This window comes from Nelumbo lutea, chromosome 4, assembly GCF_056320005.1.
Source record: "Nelumbo lutea isolate HS-2025 chromosome 4, American lotus-T2T, whole genome shotgun sequence".
In the NCBI taxonomy this organism is placed as follows: domain Eukaryota; kingdom Viridiplantae; phylum Streptophyta; class Magnoliopsida; order Proteales; family Nelumbonaceae; genus Nelumbo; species Nelumbo lutea.
The window spans coordinates 6530419-6551871 of NC_142687.1; the positions used below are offsets into that span (position 1 = coordinate 6530419).

Genomic DNA, 21453 nt, shown 5'->3' on the forward strand with positions numbered 1-21453 from the left:
AACACCTTCCTTGATTATGACGTTTGTTTTGTGAAGAAAGTAAAAAGTTTTATACCGGCGACGCGCCGTTTGTTTCTAAAACGTAGGCCGCAAGCGCACACGTATTTTATTTTCTCTTCTGGTGGGTCTAATTATATCTTTCTGCATTAATCCGCGATTATGACGTTGATTCATGGTGGGCTCTGATTTGTTGTTACAAAGAAACACAGTACCTCGTAGTCCTGCTGCGACAGTTTGAATATTGGAAATTTGGAAGTGACCATTCAAACTTGTGAACCTTGTTCTGAACTTCTGATCTGATCTGAATCCCCTGTGCCTGTATTTGAAATGACTATTCCGCTTGGGAGTTTGGAATTTCCAAACACCTAAATGTCAGTAGCAGACTAATGACTCCCCCTCCACCAACGCTTATTAAAAAACAAAGAGAAATCTAAATTCCATTCAAAAAGCTGGACCGAACAGTGTAATTGTGAAAATGAGAACTGAAAAGGTGGCAAGTTTTATTGAAAATTCTCCATTCTTTTTTTTAATGGGTTTAGACATTTTAGTGAAAAAAATCTCCTCCAAATATAATTTGAAATGTTTAATGAAAAGAAACTTCTTCTCGTTAAATGACAAATAGATATGAGTTTACGTCTACCCCACCGAACCCCTCCCCAAAAACGTCCCACATGCCCATCTCAGTGGAAAACATCTCCTATAATTGTCATTGAGAGATGTTTCCGATACATGGTTGAGTTGTAAGGTGAGATTCTTTTGGGGGTAGATGTGAATTCAATAGATGTTTCTATAAAATGCAAATTTAACAAAAAATATTTGGCTGTTCTTCATAAAAAACTAGCAGGGCTCACATGCGATGCATGGATGGGACACCCCTCCTTGTCTCCCCACCCCCATAAGTCAAGACACTCTACTCCATTCCCACCCCAACTCCAACGCGGGAAAGGTTTGGGGCAAAGCACCCATTCCTGTCGTAGATGTGAATCCCCAAATTTTTTCTACCCTAAGGCAAATCACATAAAAAAATCTAATCTATGGATATTTTACAAATAGGATTATCAGAATTTTGGAGTATTTTAGAAATTACATTATGACAATTTGAAGGTATTTTATAAATGAAATTATGGGATCCTATGATTAAAAGAATGTGAGAAAAATTTAGAGATATTTTAAAATCTAATATTAAATCTATGGATATTTTACTAATTTATCATTGGATTTGGGGAATTATATGCAAATCCCTTCCCTAATTTGGGGCAAAAATATTTTCCCTATCCCCACTCCATCTCTACCTCATCCCCATTTAAGATTTGAGAAAAACTTCTCCTGTTTGGGGTGGGGCAAGGTAGGCTGTTTTACAAGGAAAATTGTCATCCTTACAATTCTAATAATTTTCTATAACTAATTAACAAATTGTAAATTAAATAACAATAAATTAAAATATTTTATAATAATTTCCAAAAAAATTATTGAAATTACTATTGATTAGTAGTAATGTATAGTAAATTAATTATTGACAACAACAATAAATTAATGTAAATTATTTACTTTTTAATCATAAATTATTTACTATTAGTTAAAGTAAATGTAATTATAGTAAATTAATGTAATTATGGTAAAGTGCATTATTTTTAATTAAAAGTAAACTATTTGTTGTTAATTAAAGTAAAACCATATATGATTGAAGTCAGCCAAGTGGTTTGTGGATAGACTTAATAATTTTTCTAAATTATTTAATAATTATTTATTGAAATAATAATAATGGATTGTTATTTAAATCATTATGAAACAATTTCTTATAGATTAATTTTCTAATTTAATTTCCTTAAATTTCTTAATAATTTTTCAGTTGGATAATAAATATAATAATGGATTATTATTTAAATAGCTTTAGAGAATATCTGTTCATAGATTAATTTATTAATTTTTAGTTAGTTATTTAAAAATAATAATTGTGGATTATTAGTTAAAGAGTTTCCCTAAATTATTTGATAATTGTTAGCTATAATTATTGATTTTATAGAAATTAGTAAATTACCCTAATTAGTAATATCTTTTATCAATAAATTATTATTGTAAAAATTAATGAAATTTTATTAAATTACAATGATTAACGTAAATTACACTAAACATTGGAATTTTGAACATTTATTAATAACCAAAAATTATTAAATGATAGATTGTTTATTAATTTTTGGTAGATTATAAATTATTTAATATTTGTTAAATAATGGATTATTTCTGAAGTAATTATTTCATAATTTTTTGTATAATATTTTTTGGAAATTTTTAATAATTTTCATAAATAATGGGTTATTTAACAATAGATCATTGTTTAAGAATAGATTATTTAACAGTAATGGAAGATGCCTTGAATATATAGAAAACATGGAATTCTCCTTATTCCCCTCTCTTTGCTTGAAATCACATATATAGATATAAATGTTATTTGATTTGGAAAACCAAATCTTAATAAATTATAACCCTATTTTTATGGGAAATTGGAGAGAATAGAGGGGAATTAGAGATAGAAGTAAAGGAGAGGATAAAACATGCATTTAGCTAATTAAGAAGAAAAGTTAGTTTTTTATAAAAAGTGAGAAACGTGAGTTGTGGGGGGAGAGATAGAGACAACCCAATGGGAAGGGAAAGGGATGAAGAGAGAGAGAGAAAGAGTGCTGAGATGGCAAGTTGGGAGTGGTTGGAAGGGGAGAGGAGAGAGAGTCTAAGTGAATGAAGGGTTGGGGTAATGGAGGAAGGAGAAGCAAGGAGACGTGGATTGTCTTGCTATATATATATATAGATATTGTTATTTAAAATTTTGAAATATTTAATTATTTATTGAATTTAATAATCCATAAAATTATAATTAATACTATTATTACATAATTCGTTATTAATTTTTTAAAATATTAAATTTTATTAATATGAATATTATGAAATCTATTATAATTATTTTTCTACTTTTAAGAAATTTCTTAAAATTATTACATAATTTTGTTATTTTAACTATTTAAAATTTAGTCATGTTAAATATTTTGTTATTTGAATATTTAAATAATATGTAAATTTTTAAATAATTAACTTTTTTTGTATTTTAAAATTTTAAAGCGGAATTGGATTAAATCTTATTCCAATCCGAATTTGTTAGGATTCAAATTCGAATTCAAGGCATTTAAATCTGATTGGATTCAAATGCAAGCTTTTCATAATCGGATCTGAGTTGGACTTTACTGAACCCAATCTAAATCTGATCCAATTACAGCACTAATTACGAGATCGTATCACGTCCCCACCCCGCTCAACTCTCATATTTGAGGCTTTGGCCAATCAAAATTACAACTATAAATTTTAATGAATTTTCATTAGTTAGTGCACGCCTTGGTACAAGGTATTAAGGGGGGCATTCTTTTCTGGAATTTTGAGAGGGAAAAAAATTGGTCAATGAGTTTTACGTTCTTTTTTTTCAAACTTATATAGGGATCAAGGATCAAAGAAAATTTATTTTACCGTGTATCACTTACCGAGAACTGAAAGTATTTCTGCTGAATGATGACGATGAAGGTGTTTCTGAACTTCTGAGTTGTGAATTGAAAATGAAAGAACCTTAAATTAGTGGTTTTTACAACTGTTAAAAGTTACTTTTAACCCTTTGCAAAGGGTGGATACGCTCCTTCTTAAGCTCCAAACTGTACATCCAACCTTTACTCAAGCTAAAGCTAATGTACACGTAACCAGTTCAGTTTTGAGTGCAAGATGTATAAAACCCAAATCGATACAACATCTTTTTAGTCTTATTGGGCAACACTGCTCATGTCTCTAGTAAATGATGATGATGGGCCACCAGAGGTTTCATCAAAGGAAAGGACTATACACAATTGGGCAACACTGCTACAAGTTGTGGCGCGAAGATCATAATAAATGTATAAGTAAAACCACTGACAAAGCAACCATGGTCAGGAAGCTCAGTACAGTAGTGGGGTAATAGCAAGTTGTAGTGCAAACATTACACTAAATTGCATCTCAAGGAAGGGCATCAATGCACATCGAAATCCCTAAAAATGATTTCTGAAAGCTTTGATGCCTTGATAGTAAGGATTTCCAAAGCAACATTTCTAGTCCCCCAGTAGTCGCACACCCTGATACATAGCACCTGGGCGGAGATCATCCAGTGTATCAACGCTTCTGAAGCCGCTTAACTCCCTCAGACCTACCCAACCACGTCTAGTAAGGAAATCACGGAAATCATCTTCGGTGTATAGTGTCTTCTCTTCGGTACGAACAGGTAGCCGGTCCGATTCATCATAAAGACAAACTTTGATTGTCAATCCTGTAACCAAGATATCAGAATTAGCCTAGAAAAGAAGCCAATTCCCTTACCTGGAAAGAAATTCAAAATCTTAACAAAGTTGTCAAGAAAAAGAATTCAGGTTACCCACTTACCCTCATCGAGCTGAAGGGTGTAATTTCCCACCGGCATGTCCCTGTCAAGGCTCCGAACAACCTCATCTTCATCCTCCAACCAAAATGCTCGCTTAGTCCTTAACCCGAATGCAGATTTAATTGCCTCCTTAATTGCATCTGCAGTGCCATCAATGCCAATCCTTCTAGTGTAGTCCCCCCACTTGACTGATATAACCCTCCCTCCATAAGAGGAGTGGCTCTCCCCACCTACAAAAGAAGAATGAAAATTACTAAAATCTCTCAGCAACTTGTGTCAAAATGTAGTTCTGAAGCAAGGCTCTTGACAGATATAACTCAAAATGTTGCTTAATGACCAAACCCAGAACTGGAAAACGTTCTGAATAAAGAAGTAGCAATGATTGCATTCAAAATCATAATATAATTACATCTAATTTTCCATCATACAGTTAGACAATGCCTTGGCTGCACCATCACCAATAATTTTCTTGAGTGAAGTTCTTGTTCTCAAACATGCACCCACAAACATGCTTTGGACTTCAGGCTAAGTTTGGAAAGAGTGCAAAACCTTGTATGTGGTATTTCTAAAACCTTGTATTTGCACTCTTTGTATTGATCACCTGATTTCAAGTTAAATAAGATACCATGTTTTAAACATGTCTGCTTTCTGAGGAAATGGCTGTTGACAACAACCTGAGATTTTTACACCAGAATTGGCCAGATTTACAATAGAATTTGACTTGAGCCCTATCCAAAGAATGTGATCAATAGGTTGGCCAGTGAATCTATCTCACTAATTTGTCCAATTCATGTGACGCTCAGCCAAGTTCATATCTTGGATTCTCACTGTAGCTAAGTTAGATTTATTTAACAAATTAATATAATCTACTGATTTCAAGGATCTTATTCAATTGTATTATAATCGATTTTCCACATCAACAAATTAGAAACTCTCAAAACAAGTTCACATCATATCTCTAATTTTAGATTAAATTTAGTTACTGTATTTTACTACCTATACACAGCATTCTTTTATGCTGGTCATATAAAATAGAAACTTCCTCGTCTCTTTTTGGTTAAGGTAGAAAGTATGAAAGAGAAATTTTCAGGCTGGTTATACACGTAAGCATTGTTGGAAGTTATATTGGAATATCAAGTAATGGAAATAGATCTCATCAACCAAATGGTGGGTACTTGCTATGAAATACAAATCAGTTTGAACGAACTCATTCATGATTCATTCTGCTGGGAAAACAACAATTTGGCAACCAAAATCCGGACATCAAAATTATTTCCAATTTGGATCCCCCATCCCCCACCTTTTACCAAGCCAGACAACAAATGACTTTGAGGATAATCATAATATATGGCCTCTTGACCCATGATTACTTCCTACACAGCTACACAGTCTATAATGGAAAATTTTGTTATCATAATATAACTAGATAGCATTACCATTTCCAGGAGTCTCTCTCCAATTCCATGGGGGAACTCCAGTAGCTGCAACTGCATCAGCTGTAGTGATGGCCAGAGGATGTCCATCATGATCCAAACGCCTTTCAAGGTTAAGTGTTGACCTTCCAGCAGCTATACTTCAAGTAAATACAGCTCCCATTAACATCTTAAAACAATTGAGTAAATGACAGCATAAATCATTTAACAGGAAAGAAAACTGTATGATGCTGTAAAAATTTAATTATAACTTGTAGATTGATATATCCTCTACAATTTTAGCACTGCATTATGGCCAAGCATTCATGTAGCCCACCTCATATAGTTGGGACAAGTCTTTTTGAGATGAGGTTTTACAATCTATGAAGAAAGTTTAAGGTAAATGGATGTAAAAGGACATTATAAAAGACCTACTTTTATATCTTCATCATATTCAACAAAATTGTGATAAAAAATATATTTTTTGACAATGATAGAAATAGAAAAAAACACCAAAAAAAAGATTATCCAATATCTACTTGTAACCTGATGATCGAATCAAATAGTTCAGTGATTCAAGTGGCTGGTTTATGAGACAGTTGACAGTGATAACTGATCCAACCAGCTGGTTCAACATGTGATTGATCCAAATGGATAAGTCACTAAGATAGTCACATAGCCAACCACTCAACCAGTCTAGACCATCCGGTTCGCTAAACCATTGGCAAGGTCAACCAGTTCAGCCGCAGATTTGCTAACTAGAAGGTTACATTTTTCTGTTTGGATGATGCAGGAAACCTCAAAGTTCAAAATTGTGACAAATGCATGCATATGTTGCAATTATGTGAGAAATAAGAATTTCAGACCCTAACATAGACTTGTTTGGGCTTGCCTCTAGAGGCATGGTACAAAGGCGACTCATAGAATCAAGAATGCAATATGTTTTACATCACATTAGCTACTTGAGGCAATGCAATTAAAGAAAAAAAAAAAAGAGATTGTGGGTTTTACATGCTTGAAAATGCTTTATATGTTTGCTTTTATTTTTAAATTCTCATTTGAATACGCTTTACATGCTATGTTTATGTATTTTAATTTTAGATACTAGGTTTTTAAAACATTTAATTTAAATTTTAAGTTTATATTTTTTTAATAACGTTATGTTTAATTTTTTTGAATTTTTTGCATTTTTTAAATTTTTTGAATTTTCTGACTTTTTTTTTTATTTTTTAGTCTTCTTTTTTTGTAATTTTGCGCCTTGCCTAAAAAGGTGAGTACCTCGCCTTGTGCCTTGTGCCTCTTGGCCCTTGCGATTTTTTTTGTGCCTTGTGCTTTTAAAACCCTGACCTCACTTGAACCCTCTTTCAAGAGGCACATACTTGGTATGACTTGTTCTTTGGCCCATGCATGCACCTTTTATAAGCAGTGTTTTAAGGTGTTAGAGGTAGGTATAGGCCTGGAAGAACACATCTAGGCAAGGCATGCCATATACCTTAGGTCCTTGGGGTGTACACATCAAATGGCTTTTGATGAGGCATGAACCTTTGGTACACCTCATCCCTCCCTTCTCTTGAGGAGGCTTATGCCTCTTGTATTCTCACCTCATTCCTCTGAGCCTCACGTCATGCCGTGTTTTAAAACATTGTTGGTACTTGTGTACCAGCAATCATTTATTAACTTTGAAGTAGAAAAGTTTGTAATCAGCAAAAAATAAGAAGATGAAAGAAAAAGAGGAAACTAGGGTTTCAGTAGTAGGAGAGAAGAGAACCCAAGAAGAAGAGAAATAAAAGGTCCACAAATGAGCAACTGTCAACACTTCCCATCAATATGGGAATATAAGTTAATCCTTACCAAGTACCAACTTGCATCGATCCAATGTTTTTAAAGTGCAAGGGCCATTTTGCGCCCGAGGCGCGCAAGGCAAAAAATGCTAAAAAATGCAACGCATTTACTTAAGTGAAGATATCAGCCCTAAAATGTGCCTCGCCTGTGCGTCTAGACACGTTTTTTAAATCATTGCGTACATCATGCTCTAACTTGTTCCTTGCAACTCCTTTAGTGAAGATATCAGCCAACCATCTCAGATGAGACAAAAGGCAACCAAATCTCTCTTGACAATACCCTGTCCCTAATAAAATATCTATCCACTTCAATGTGTTTAGTCCTATAATGCTGAACTGGATTATGTACTATAATTATTAATATATGATTACCACAATATAACATCGTAGGCTGCTCTGCATTGATACCCATCTCTCCTAAAAGAGATCAAAGCCAAAGTAACTCAGATACACCATGAGACATAGATCTATACTCAACGTTTGCACATGATCTAGCCACAACTGACTGCTTACTTTTCCAGGAGACTAAGCTCCCTCCTACCCAAGTTACATTTGTATAGGCTTCCAACTTGACAGTTGACAAGACCATGATTAGCAAACAATACACCTCGACTTGGATGTTTCTTCAAATAAGCAGCTTTTCTATCAACTGCTGCCCTATGTGAAGTCCGAGGAGCATGCATATACCAATTCACTACACTTATACTGCATAGATGTCAGCTCGTGTCATCATGCATAAATGTAACAATTTTCCTACCAATTGTTGATACCACCCAACACCTTTAACCAGTTCCCCATCAGAGGCACTAATCCTATAATTTTAATCAACTGGAGAATTAGCTAGTTTACACCAAACTTCCTTGTCTCTTACAACAAGTCTAAGACATAATCACATAATGAAATAAAGACCCCATGTTTAGACCTTGCCACTTCAATTCCCAAAAATTATGAGTTCTCCTAGGTCTTTAATCTCAAACTCTTGTCACAAAGTCTTCAAGGACGAAAAATAAACTTCCAGTGAGTTACCCCCCTACTTCAGATTGTCGAGATTCTATTACTTGATTTATCTTATTAGTATAGTCCCTATTGTTCATTACATTACCTGTATTCTTTATTCCTTTTTTTCTTTCAGCCATATATCGGCATTCCTGTAACTGTTCATATTCTTTAATATAAAATAGGCCCTTTGGGTTGGGGTCAACTATTCTTGACACCCCTGAATTCTCTTGCTTTCATTCTTGTTCAAATTGAAAAAAATCCCTATATAGCCTGAAACAGGCTCCCCGTGCATGATTTGAATGTTTTCGAGATGTTGTAGTTGCTGCTAGATGTAGCTAGAGCTCCTCTAATCACTCTCTCTTTGTTAGGCAACTGCTTCAGGGTATTATCATTCTTCTATTGTATGTTGATGACATGTTGACTGGGAAAGATGATGAAGGCATTTGTGAGTTGAAGTCCTTAGTTCATAATTCCTTCCACATGAAGGACTTGGCCCCCCTCTCCTATTTCTTGGGTCTGGGAGTTCATTATAGTGATCAGGGGTATTTTGTTTGTCAGCAAAAATATGTCTCTTACCTTACTAAAGTTGCTAACATTACTGATGACAAACATATTGACACACCTCTAGATCTGAATGTTAATTTATCTAAATCTGAAGGTCCATTGCTTCCTAATACTACCTTGTATCGCCAGCTGTGGGGTCTCTCATTTATCTCTCTATGACTCAACTTGATATTTCTCACGTTGTTCAGGTTATCGATCAATTTGTTTGTGCTCCTCATCAGCCTCATATGACTATTGTTCATTGCGTCATTTGTTATCTTAGAGGCACGACTTCGTAGGGATTGTTCTGCTCCCCCTCCTCTCCTATTCAATTGAGAGCATATGTTGATGCAGATTGGGCTGGTTGCCCTGACACCCACAGGTCCACTTCTGGGTGGTGTGTCTTTATGGGTGATTCACTCATCTATTGGGAGTGTAAGAAGCAACAGCAATCTCCAAGTCTTACATTGAAGCAGAGTATAAGGCAGTGTCTTCTATTTGCAGTGAGATTGTTTGGCTATAATCTATCTTTATGGATCTTGGTACTCACCTTCCAACTCCTATTCCTCTCTATGCAAACAATATGAGTGCTATTAAGATTGCATCTAACCTTGTTTCCATGAGAGGACTAAGCATATCGAGGTGGACTATCACTTTATTCAAGATCTTTTCGTTGTTGGATCTATATCAATTCCTCATGTAGCCTCAGGCATGCATGCTGATATCTTCACAAGGCTATGACTAGAGCTCGACACCTCTTTCTTGTAGGCAAACTGATGCTTATGTCTGCACATCAGTTTGAAGGGGAATGTAGAGATTTTGTGACTTGATGTACTTTATTAGTACAATCCCTGTTGTACATTAGTACATTACATTACTTGTATTCTTTATTCCTTTTTCTATTTCAGCCCTATTTGGGAAATCTTGTAATTGTACATATTCTTTAATATAAAAGAGACTCTTTGGGGTGGGCCGATTATTCTTGACGCCCCTGAATTCTCTTGCTCTATGAGAAGTTCTTACTAATGTAGCTGCATGAGGTACATAATCAGTCATCATCATATAGTTCTCTTGCACCTATTTGGTATATGATGTATTTAAGGTTCCTAGTTTCTGTGTCCCCAATGATATATCCAATTTCCCTCTTGCACCAATAGCCATCCATGCAGTTTGAGCCCATTCTTAGTAGTTTGCACCATCCAATTTCACAATAGTTATTAATCCCGCATTCTAGGTGTCTCCAACACCTACCAGAATCATCCATAATCACTGGCAGACTTCTGCTCACTCCCACCAGCATCCATTGCTTTTCAAACAATCTTAAACTCCAAAAGAAGGCAAAGGAAAATTTCCTAGACCAAATCAAACTGATTCTTGGAAAAACAGTGCTAGAAACAACCCAGGAGCCTGGTTAAAGGGTAAATCACCACTTAACCTCTGCAAACACTCCCAGTAAAAATTTCTAGGCAGATCAATCTGAGGCCCAAAACAACAAGAAACTCCAAGGGGAAAAGGCCTTAGAAGAATTCTACACTAAAACCCTAACCCAAGAAGGTCCACCAATTCCTCTAGAGAGGTCAAAGACTCCAGCAGAGGATCTCCAAGAAAGTGTCATTGTGTCAAAGAATTGAAAGGGCACCAAAACTGAGAGCAATCAGCCTTCTTCTTATTCCATGCAGTCCGCTGACCCTAAACTAGAATGGAAGCCACTCCAAGGATCCTAATGGAGCTCTCGTACCAAGTAGAAGTAGGTAATCAGCAAAAAATAAGAAGAAAATGATAACAGAAGAGGAAAAAAGGATTCCAGCAGTAGAAGAAAAGAGGAGGAGGAAGAGAATAGAAGGAAGAAAACAAGGGAGACATTGTGTTTCTTCTTAATTGATCTCTAATCCCTAACCCTAAAATAGAATGAACTACAACCAAAATCATAAAAACCAGCCCCTTTATATACTGGGCAAAAAATTCAGGCCATCAGTGTTCCCTCCAAACCCCCTGCATGGACTTGTTTGGATTTGCCTCAAGGGCCCCAGAAGAGATATTAGTGTAAGGCACCAACCTCCTAGGATTAGGCATGCCAGAAACCTGACATCATACTAGCTATTTTAAGTAATGCAACTAGGAGATAGACAAACACATTCAGAACTTCACATGCTTGAGATGTTGAGTGCTTCAGGCACTTCAGAACAATCCACATTTGTTTTCTTTCACTTTCACTTTAAACTTGTTTTATATTTTATGTTTATGTATTTTGTTTTGAGCTTATAAGCTTTTAAAAATAATTAATTATTTAATGTACTAGCCTTTATTTATTTTTTATTTTTTTTTAAATCTGCACCTTGATTTGTCTAGGTGTGCACATCCCCTTACACATCAGGCAGTAAAAGGCACTTGTGTTTTTCTTCGATTTTAGCTTTTAAAACATTGCACTACATAAATAGAAATGAAACCAATAGAAGGATTGAATTTTTCTGACGCAATATATAGCTGATGCCATTGATGGTAAACCAAAATATTCCTTAATCTATCATCATCATCAAAAAATATTTGAATTTATATATATGCATTCTGTTTGATTAGTTGAGAACTAAAATGATATCTTGGACTTAAAAATGACATCATCAGTCAACTAATAACCTAGATATTAATAATTAGCACAAAGCAAACAGAAATCCATCTCACCTTATTGTGACATCCAATTTCTTTATGTGCTTCTTTCTCTTCTAATTGGAGATTTTCCTTCTTTTTTTTCTTTGCTTTTTTTGTTCTAATTGCAGTGTGTCATTGGTACCAAAGCACATGTACAAACAAATTCAGACTTCTCTCAACAATATAGAAGACACATATTATCCATGCTACTTTAGGAACGAACCAATTAACCAAACTGGATAAATGCCAACTTGTCCATCATAAAAACCATAACATATACACAATTTTTGTTCATGAATATTCGTAAGAAGATCTGATTGAGATATTTGGGTTGCACAGTTGCTGACTCTGTTGGCTGTAATGGGTGTATTTGTTTACTTTTTCTTAAGACAATACTTTAAACTTTTTTTTCGATAAATAACGAATGACAATACTTTAAACTTTTCTCACAAAAAAAAAAAAAAAAGAAAATGAACCATAACATATGAGTAAGCTTTACTACAACCAAATGCAGTTTATCAAAAGAAACCCAATAATAGAACCTGTAACTCATTAGTCCAAATTACACGACCTACTCTGTCAAGTAAATTATAAAAGCATACTACCAAAAAAAGAATTCAGAGATGAAGAAAGAATTTTAACACCCAAATAAAATTTCAACAGTACCTTCCACGGAACCAAAAGGAATGCTAGCATCTTCAAGACCTAAGAACCAAGAACAGTCAAACAATTGTCAGAATAGATGTTGAAGCCTTCTGAAAGCAAAAAGATTTTAATATGCTGCTAAAAGGTTTTGCTTAAACAATAGATTAATAATTCAGATGCAACTCAAACCTGACAATTTGATAACATAGCCTGAGAGTTTTTAAGGAGTACTCAAAGAGCGAAATCAAGCATACAGAGCTCTATAAAATTCTATTTCCTGACAAACGAAATGCAGCAAATTTGCTGTATGATTTAGGGACTTTGGACTGATCCAAAAAAGGGATTTGGGCCATGGTCAGAATGCACATATCCTGAACTCTTGAACCAGATCCAGGATGCTCTATAAAGCTAAACTTACCAGCCATAAGTCATGAAAATACAATCAGGCTAAGGTTGTACTTAAGTGTTCACCATGAAAATAGACCCATAGGACAAGTATATACATAATTAGGAAATCGATTGGGGAGGAAGAGAACAATTTGTTTCTGAAATTAAAGCCTGACATTGCAAATATATTTATGCATTCTACCAGGAAAATCATATTTATTAGCATCACAATAATCATTATCAGCTGCATTTTCCAACCTGCCCTTCTTTTCTAAGTTGAAGTGGTTCTTTTTCATGCAATGTTTCTTTATTAGTCAGACAGGGGTGACAAATAGATGGTTTGGCTTGGGTGGGATGTGGGTTGAAGATCAAACCATCCACCAACCACCCACACCAACTAATAACCCATATTTCTAACATTGTACATGGGTTGCAACCCAACCTAACCAACTCATTTTGGCCCATTTATTTTTTTTTTGGATGATTTAAACTTACGTAAATTAATCCTTCATCATCTCCCAACAGGGTTGGTTACATGAATCCTGTTTCACCATTCCATTCTGTTCAGTACCATATCCATCATTAAATTATGGTGCTTAAAGCATTTCTCACTATTTCCATCCAGGTCTTCTTTGGCTGCCCCTAGCTCTTCTAGCCCCCTCAACTTGTAGCAGAATACTTCTTCTAACGGGTGCTGTAAATGAATCCTTAGTAAGGAAAAAAAACTGTGGGTTTCTCATAGTGTTGCATTGCATGTCACTACCACATGTTGGCTGAAAGGGTTCATTGATGGAGCACTTATTTCTGTAAAGAAAATTGGTTGGATGAATTCGTTGGAACTTCAAGGGAGAAAATATGATGTGGTTTTAAAATCTAACCTGAAGGGTTGGTTTGTGGCTGTAACTGAGGTCTGTGGCAATAATAGAAAATATTTGGTATGTCTTCCCAAAGGAAAACAGGGATCAGGGTGGAGGTTGGTTACTCAGAAGGATGGGAGAGGAGACTGGTGTTGGAAGCAGGTAGAGATGTTTTGGACTGGAGGATTATTTTGAACGTTCTGAAAAAGAAACTTCAAGTGGTTACAGGTGTGTAGGTCATCCCTTTTGATAAAAGAAGAGCATTATTGGTTGTTGGAGACAGAATAGTAGAGTTCGATAGCTTTGAAACAGAGCTGGGAGTGATGTTGGTGCAGAGTTGGACAATCTCCTGCAATAGTAAGGAGCTTCACAATGGAGCCTTTGCTATCAGGTTATTCGGACTTCCTTTCAACCTCTAGAAGAAGACAATTCTGGAAAAGATAACGGCGGTGATTGGAGGAGTCTTCATCTCTTGCAGCATGACGAATTTCCGCTATGCAATGGTGGAAATCGTCGAAGTGAAGCTGGAAGACGTCCCTCGATCAGTTGAGGTTTTCTCGAAGGGTGTGTGGGCGAGGGTTTGGATAAGGACGGAACATGAAGTGTCGTTGTGGGGGAAAGGCCGAGAGATTGAAGATGATGCTGATGTGGTGGGGTGGAGGACATATGGCAGCAAGAGCTTGGACAGGATACTGTCAACGGGCGGGGGGAAAGAGAAATAAGTTTCATTCCTCAGAAATGAAGAAAATTTGGCCTCATTCGCTTTTTGGTAAGTTACTTACCCGGGTAAATGCAATTACCTAAGTTTTTCCTGGGAAACACTTACCCAAGTAAGTGCATTTACCCATGTTCTTTTATTTCCCAGGTAAATAAGGCAATGACCATTTTAGCCATAGAAATCCATTATTAAAAGGGGCATTTTTGTCCCATTCAAGTGCTGGAAACTTTGCACCTATGTGAGAAAGTTATTTACCCACCTAGGAGATGGATATGATACCCAGGAAAATAAACTTTCCCTAGTCCCCACATAAAGCTGAAAAAGAACATGGGATCCTTGGTCAATGGGACCAAAATCCCATTGACCAACTTTCCCCCCTCTCTAAATCCAAAAAAAGAACACCCCCTAAATGATTTTGAAAAGGGGGAAACGAGGCTCAAGAAAAGGAAGAGGATGCCCTCTTCAAATTCGGGTACCCAATTTGACCCAAATAGGTTTTGTTATAATACAGGCAAAAAGAATGGGTTAGGTTTCAGGGGAGAGTGCTCCAAACTTGGCAGAATTCTGAGGTCCTTTAGCAATGCATTGGATAATCCCAGCAAGTCTTCATTTAAAACTATTGGTTACAACTCTGGTATTTCGAATTTGACACAGGAAGACGAGAGATGTTGCCACCTTTGAACAATGCAGTCCCTTGTAGAATTTATACTGCCCAAAAGAAATCCAGAAGAAAGTTCAGGTCTACAGCATCAAAGAGCAAAGAAGCAAGGTGGAAAAATGGTTCAAGAGAAGGAAGGGTGAGTGGCGACAAGAGAAAGTCTCCTGGCTTAGCAGACCAAACTTTAAAGAAGTGGATTAACAGGGAGAAGATATTCAAATGTGGCTAGAGAAAAAAAAAAAAAAGGAGATGAATGGATTTGGGTGATAGCTAAGTATGACAAAAATGGGAGGAAGAGGATAGTAGGTGGAAAAAGGAAAGACTTTCGACGACTACCCATATTTTCCAGCAATTGGTGATGTTGGGCATTTTCCTCAAGTTAGCAAGGATCTTGTCAAGATTTGTGGCTTCTCCAAGCCAGGAGATGCAGTTGAGTTGCCCCTAGAGGCTAGATATGAATCTGAAAAATCAGACGTGACAACACCAAAATTTTTTGTCTCTACAGAATCAGAGAGGTGGAAGGGGGAGGAGACAATTCGAAAAAGATATGCTAGCGCTGATGTAGAGATGGAGATTGAAGGTGAGGCTACAGGAAAGGAAGTGTCTCATGGTGAAGAATTCCCTGAAGGACAGGGTGAAAACCGTGTAGAGGATAGACTACCCCACATGGAGGTTAAGGTTGGAAGGGTGGGCATCAATTTGGGTAGAGGAAACAATTTTCAGAAGGAGGAACAGATTAATGAGATGACCAAAAAGAAGTCACGTAATTCGAGAAATCATAACATCGCACATGTGACGAAGATTTTTTCAAGGCACTCGGCTTGGCAAGGCTGGGACCTTAAAAAAATACAAATGGGTGTACAAGAGGAAAAGAATGAGACATAATGGGACATCTGGTACAGATCATAGGGAAACAACAAAGCAAATTCAGTTTTCGCCCCCCCTCCCCCCTCAGACGAAGTAACGACAAGAAGGTGAGATAAGTGGGGTCGTGCCTGATTCTGGTGTGAACAGGTTTCTGCAAAGTAGTGATATTATTGATGGAGGGTCAGGTGATGTAGTTCTCTAGAGATTAGGGGAGAGAGAGGATGTGATCAAGAGAACAAAAGAAGAAAAACAAGGAGAAGAAGGAGAAGTTTCAAAGACTGGGGACAAGAATAGAGAGAGAGAGAGAGAGAGAGAGAGAGCAGAACAGATTCAAAAGGACCAAGAAGTCAAGGAAATAGTACAAAATGGGAAGGTGAAAATCAAAAAATTGGTGGAGAGGGAGGTCGAGATAGGAAAGCCTCTTGGTTTCGTTTTTTGGGGAGGGGAAGGATTCACAAAAATAGCATTTGGGAAGTTTGAAAAAAATGAAAATAGAGAGAAAAAGAAAAAGGAAGAATACTTAGAAAAAATCAAGGGGTGGGACGAGGAAGGGAGAGAAGAGGAGGGATTGGCCAAGATTGAGTGATATTGGAGTTGGTGGAAAATAGGGAGATGGGGAGGAAGATGAGGTTTCTTAGCTGGATGGTAAGGGGTATGAGAGAAGGAAGGAGGGAGGAGAATGGGCAGAGCATTGAATTTGATACGAAGATCGGGCAATTTGATTAAGTCTCTAAAGTTGTTTTGATTGCAAATTTCTGGAATTTACTTGTTTTACAGCCTTGCAATGCAGATCCTTTTCATTTTAAAGCTTTGAGATTGTATCTGGTACGTCATCTAGACAACCAAGGGTGTTAAGATGTAATTTTTTCTTTTAATGAAATTTTTTTCTTGATTCTTCAAAAAAAAAATGTCACTACCAGGTGGTTCAACCTAAACACACAAAATTGAACTTGATTAAAAATTAGAGGGAGAAAGGAGAGAGAAAAGAAAATTAGAAAGGAGAGTGCAGGGGAGACAAAGAAATGAGAGGAGAGAGAAACAAGATGAGAAAAGAGAGGAAAGAAATGATTTGAGAGAGAAGAGAGAAGGGATAGAGGAGAGAGGAGAGAGGGGAGAGAGGGTTTAGTAGAGAGTAATGTATGTGAATTTTTTCATGTAGTTGACCCAATGGATACCCATAACACAATGATTTTTGTTTGACCGAATGGGTGGTTCAACCATCCAACCCATATTCGGCCCATGGCTTATATGGGAGGATTAGAAATTGCCACTAATAGTCACAACAAGCTGGTTTTGAAAGATTACAAGATGTCCAGACAATAGAGGAATCTAGAAAATTGCATTTGCATAATCTGCATGTTTGCATATTGACCCTAGAAGTAACAAAAGTTGAAGATTAATGATGATTCTTCATAATTTTTTTTGGCAAACAGGCTGATGGTAGCATTGTTCTTCCAAAAAGCATCAAATCTTCCAAGGATCTTCCTTTTCCTAGTGTCAGCATTGAAGATGATTATAAGAAATTCTAGAAGCTCAATTTCCAATGATGGTTCTATGTATTTACAATGGATATGGCACTAAAGTCTAAACAGAACAGTGGCAAACAGGATTCATGTAGCCGACCCCATATAGTTGGGAATAAGGCTTAGATGACGATGATTCCATGTATTCACAGCTTTCTCATGCTATCCATGTTATATGATATATGGCCTCTCAAATGAACATTTCCTTCTCACAGCTTCAATATTTAGGTAATACATTGGATGTCTCTCTTTCCAAGGAAGGATCCATGGGATAATTTGTATAATGGAGGTGGCTTTGATGTGGCTTTTTGGCCCTCTTACTAGCCTCCGGATGTGGATATTTAGGCTCTTTGGTTTTTAAGGTTATTATTTCTTCATCATCTATCAGGAGAAAACAATAGTTAATAATAGTATCGGTAAGAAACCAAGCTTTTGAAGGATTAACAGTTCTGGTTGATGGTTAGAAACTTAGAGCAAAGGAAAAGGACAAAATACATGGTAGCAATAAAACCCAATACCCCACAGGTTTCAGTTTCAAGGAGGAATACAAGTCACATGACAAACAACATGGACAAGATGTAGAAAATAAATAGGATATAAATTTCATAACAATTACCCAGACACACCATTACAAAAAAGTAAATCTTATTTGAAGCTTATTGAATACCATGTTTCTACAATGCCATGTCCATGTGATGCTCAATCTATAAGAACATGTTAGCAATTAGCTAAAATATTTCATTAGGGTCATATTCAAACCCAGGGTCTTGCACTTCTCAACCCAAGATTTTACCATTGCACCAAGCAATGACCCCTGCCAAAGTTTTCATCATTTTGTCAAACACTTGATGTCCGAAAACCTCGTGAAATTGTGGATTTCATTGAACTAATTTACCAAACTAGTGAGGCACAAAATCAAACTCCTTAAAAATCCATGACATATAAAAGCGGCTTACAACAATATGGTGTATGGCAAATGGTTAATGATGCAACTGGGTAAGGCCTTATCGTATCAGTTTTAAGCTCAGGTGAAGTGCCTCCTTCCCACCAAACAAAAGAACAAAAAGTTTGACTCATTATGAGTTTACTCCAGCAAATCCATTTGATATATGACAAGCTTCAACTAGTACTGTGTGTGACAATTAGGATTTGATATAAGACAAACTTCAACTAGTACCGGCTCGATAAGTTCTTTTTTATCACCAACTCCTCAATAAGTAACAAATTACATGCCTCCTTTCACATTAGTCAAATGAAACTTTTAAGTGTTCACTGCCTTTTCATTTACCTTCCTTGAGAGGTGAAATTCTTCTATGTAGTATGAGACTACCTACAGCTACCCCCTCCCTTGGGTCAGACAGACTCCAACTTAAGAGTTCTAGATCTATTGTAAGACTCTTCCCCAGATTCACTGTAATTTTCTATCAGATTCATCTTTCTTCCTCGTCCTCCTCTTATTCCTATCACCTAAAGATTCACAACCCTTCCTGCAGCAATTACATTTTTAGGTACTAGTTACCCTTGAAGTCAACATCTTCATGTTACATAGACAACATAGGAGATAGCCCAGCTGATTTGAGAGAGAGAAAGAGAGAGAGAGAGAGAGAGAGAGAGAGAGAGAGATCTAAGCGTGTGCCAACTTACATGCACACACTCCAGATTTAGGTTCACAAATGGAGCAAGACAGAACAGATGTGCCATATGGTAAAGAAATTTTATTCAACTGAGGTTCTATCATGAACAATAGCTATCCTTTTCTTATTAGATAACTGAGATGTTCTAATATTTTATACCATTCTGATATGTATTAAATTATATGGAAAATAGTGGGTAGTACATAAAGGGATATACTAAATGCACAAATATGAACAATCAGTCCATCCTTTACAAATGAACTACTTGGGTAAAGAGATGGCAACATACCAAAGAAAGCACTACTCTCTTTAATGCATGGGCTACTGAACAAAGAGAGCTCTCCATAACTTTGATAGGCAACATCTCATTCTTTACATAAACTTCAAAAGGGAAAACACAGTAGAATGGTATATCCATAAACATTGCATCGAACAAGGACAAGGAACCAAGCAAGGTGATAGATGTGTAGCTTCATTAGAGGATGCCTAGCAAGAGTTAAGAGATGTGCAAAATACTTTAAGCGATGGTGACAAGGAGAAAAAAGCGTATGTCATATAGATGTTTTGGAACCTCATCATTCAGAATCAACAGAAGGCAAGCTTCAAGAACAGAACCAATAAATGCTTGAACAAAGCTATGGAGTCCCCCTTCCCTTAAGAACTTTTCAACGCCTATCGTCTAGGAGGCAAGAAAAAGCAATTGCCATCACTGGTTTTTATTAGGTATATCGAACATGGCTTCAAGGAAACTTTCCAGGCAATGGAATTATTTCTGTAGATAAATATCGAATACTCATTAAAGACTTCAATTAAGGTAATAACCAACACCCACCCAACTTTATCTATGAAATTTCAAGGCTTTATAAAATCCCATCAATTCATTAAGCTAAATTGTTAAAAAAACCGATGTACAAATTCAAATTCTAGAAAAGGTGTACAAAAGAGTTGTCCCGTGTTGATTAAACAAAATTAAGCAGAAAAGGAAGAACGCGTACCTTTATCTGAGAATTGTATGTAGGTGTCGACCTTAGAAGGCGTGGGACTCTTGTAAGGCGCATTTTTGCTTCTCTCTCTGAGTAATTCCTCCAGTTCCTTGTAGTAAGACATCTTAGCCGAGCCACTACCTCTATCTTGATGCTTTGCCTTCTTGAACTCCTTCAACAAATTCCTCCACTTGTCGGTGCACATGGTTGGTGAACGATCGAAGCCCTTCTCCCTCATCTTTGACGAAATCTGTTCCCAGAGGTGCTTATTCGACTTAGAAGTGTTGAAAAGACTGTCCATTTCTCGGCGAAGACTGATGAGGCTTCGAGTTTCATCCTGGACCCAAGTTTCCGCTCGCTTCTTGGGAGCCTTGACCTCATGGTCTTCTCCACTGCTCTCTGCAAGAATCATCTGTTGCTGCGGCTGCTGCGGTTGTTGCTGGGGCGGTAACCCGCCATTACCAACTACTTCAATCATCATGTCCCTCCCTTCCTCCTTATAGAAATCGATCGGGCGAGGCTTTTCGGACAAATACATGGTTTACTTGTTCTTCTTCCCTAGAGCAAGCATCTAAAAGACAATAGATAGAGAAACAGCAAGAGCGGCTATTCTAGAGCGTTATAGCGAAAACGAAGTTGTGGGTTTTAAAGAGCACAAAAAAATGAAAACAAAGTCATTGCTTGGGTTTAAAGAATAATCGCTTATAAATGTGAGCGTCGGGGAGAGTGCGGGAACAAGAAAATACTCGAACTCGACAAAGGGAGAGACAAAAATAAGGAACACGAAAATATGTGCTCGTAATCAGCAAATGAAAATAAGGGGGAATGAAGTCATGAACCCATGTTTCGTGTTAAAAAATTGATGCGACCACGACCAGCCATGGAAAAGCATGCGAAACTCTATTGACAGTGGAAGGTAGTGCTAGAAAAAGAAGGAAATGGATAGGATGGAAACAGAGATGTGGGTATCATAGAGAAACAGATGGCAAGTAAAACCCATATCGAGGATTCTGCGATTGGAGCCGTCAGTCATGGGAAAGAAAGAGAGAGAAACAAAGCCAGAGAGGTCTTCAGAGTGATGAATTGAGGGAGGAAAAAAATGTTTTTTCCCCTCATTTTCTCGTTGTATTCGTTTCTGTTTTATATTTTCCTTTTCAAGGTTTTTCAATTCTCAGTCGAGAGAGAGAGAGAGTGTGTGCAGGAGATGGGGATGAGTTGAGTTGGACCGGTGGACTTCGCCCTTTTCTCGTGTGAGTGTGTGTTGCGGAACTTGTGCTAGATATTTGTTAAACATAAACT

General features: G+C 36.7%; 1 protein-coding gene across 1 annotated transcript; it reads right to left on the reverse strand.

Moving 5' to 3' along the window:
* Positions 1-3743: 3743 nt before the first annotated feature.
* Positions 3744-21453, reverse strand: LOC148853615 (trihelix transcription factor GT-1-like). Its single transcript, XM_088983518.1, has 5 exons — positions 20167-21453; positions 12549-12587; positions 5878-6009; positions 4444-4671; positions 3744-4330 (listed from the first exon to the last, which is right to left on the reverse strand). The coding sequence occupies exons 1-5, from the start codon at positions 20690-20692 to the stop codon at positions 4116-4118; spliced, it is 1140 nt and encodes a 379-aa protein (XP_088839644.1). The 5' UTR covers positions 20693-21453; the 3' UTR covers positions 3744-4115.

Excerpts from the sequence above, each read along its gene's own strand:
- LOC148853615 (XM_088983518.1), bottom strand. The coding sequence starts at position 20,692 with ATGTATTTGTCCGAAAAGCCTCGCCCGATCGATTTCTATAAGGAGGAA. Across the intron at positions 6,010-12,548 it reads TCCTTTTGGTTCCGTGGAAG|CTGCTGGAAGGTCAACACTT; the intron begins GTACTGTTGAAA and ends CTTGAAGTATAG. Across the intron at positions 4,672-5,877 it reads GAGAGAGACTCCTGGAAATG|GTGGGGAGAGCCACTCCTCT; the intron begins GTAATGCTATCT and ends CTTCTTTTGTAG.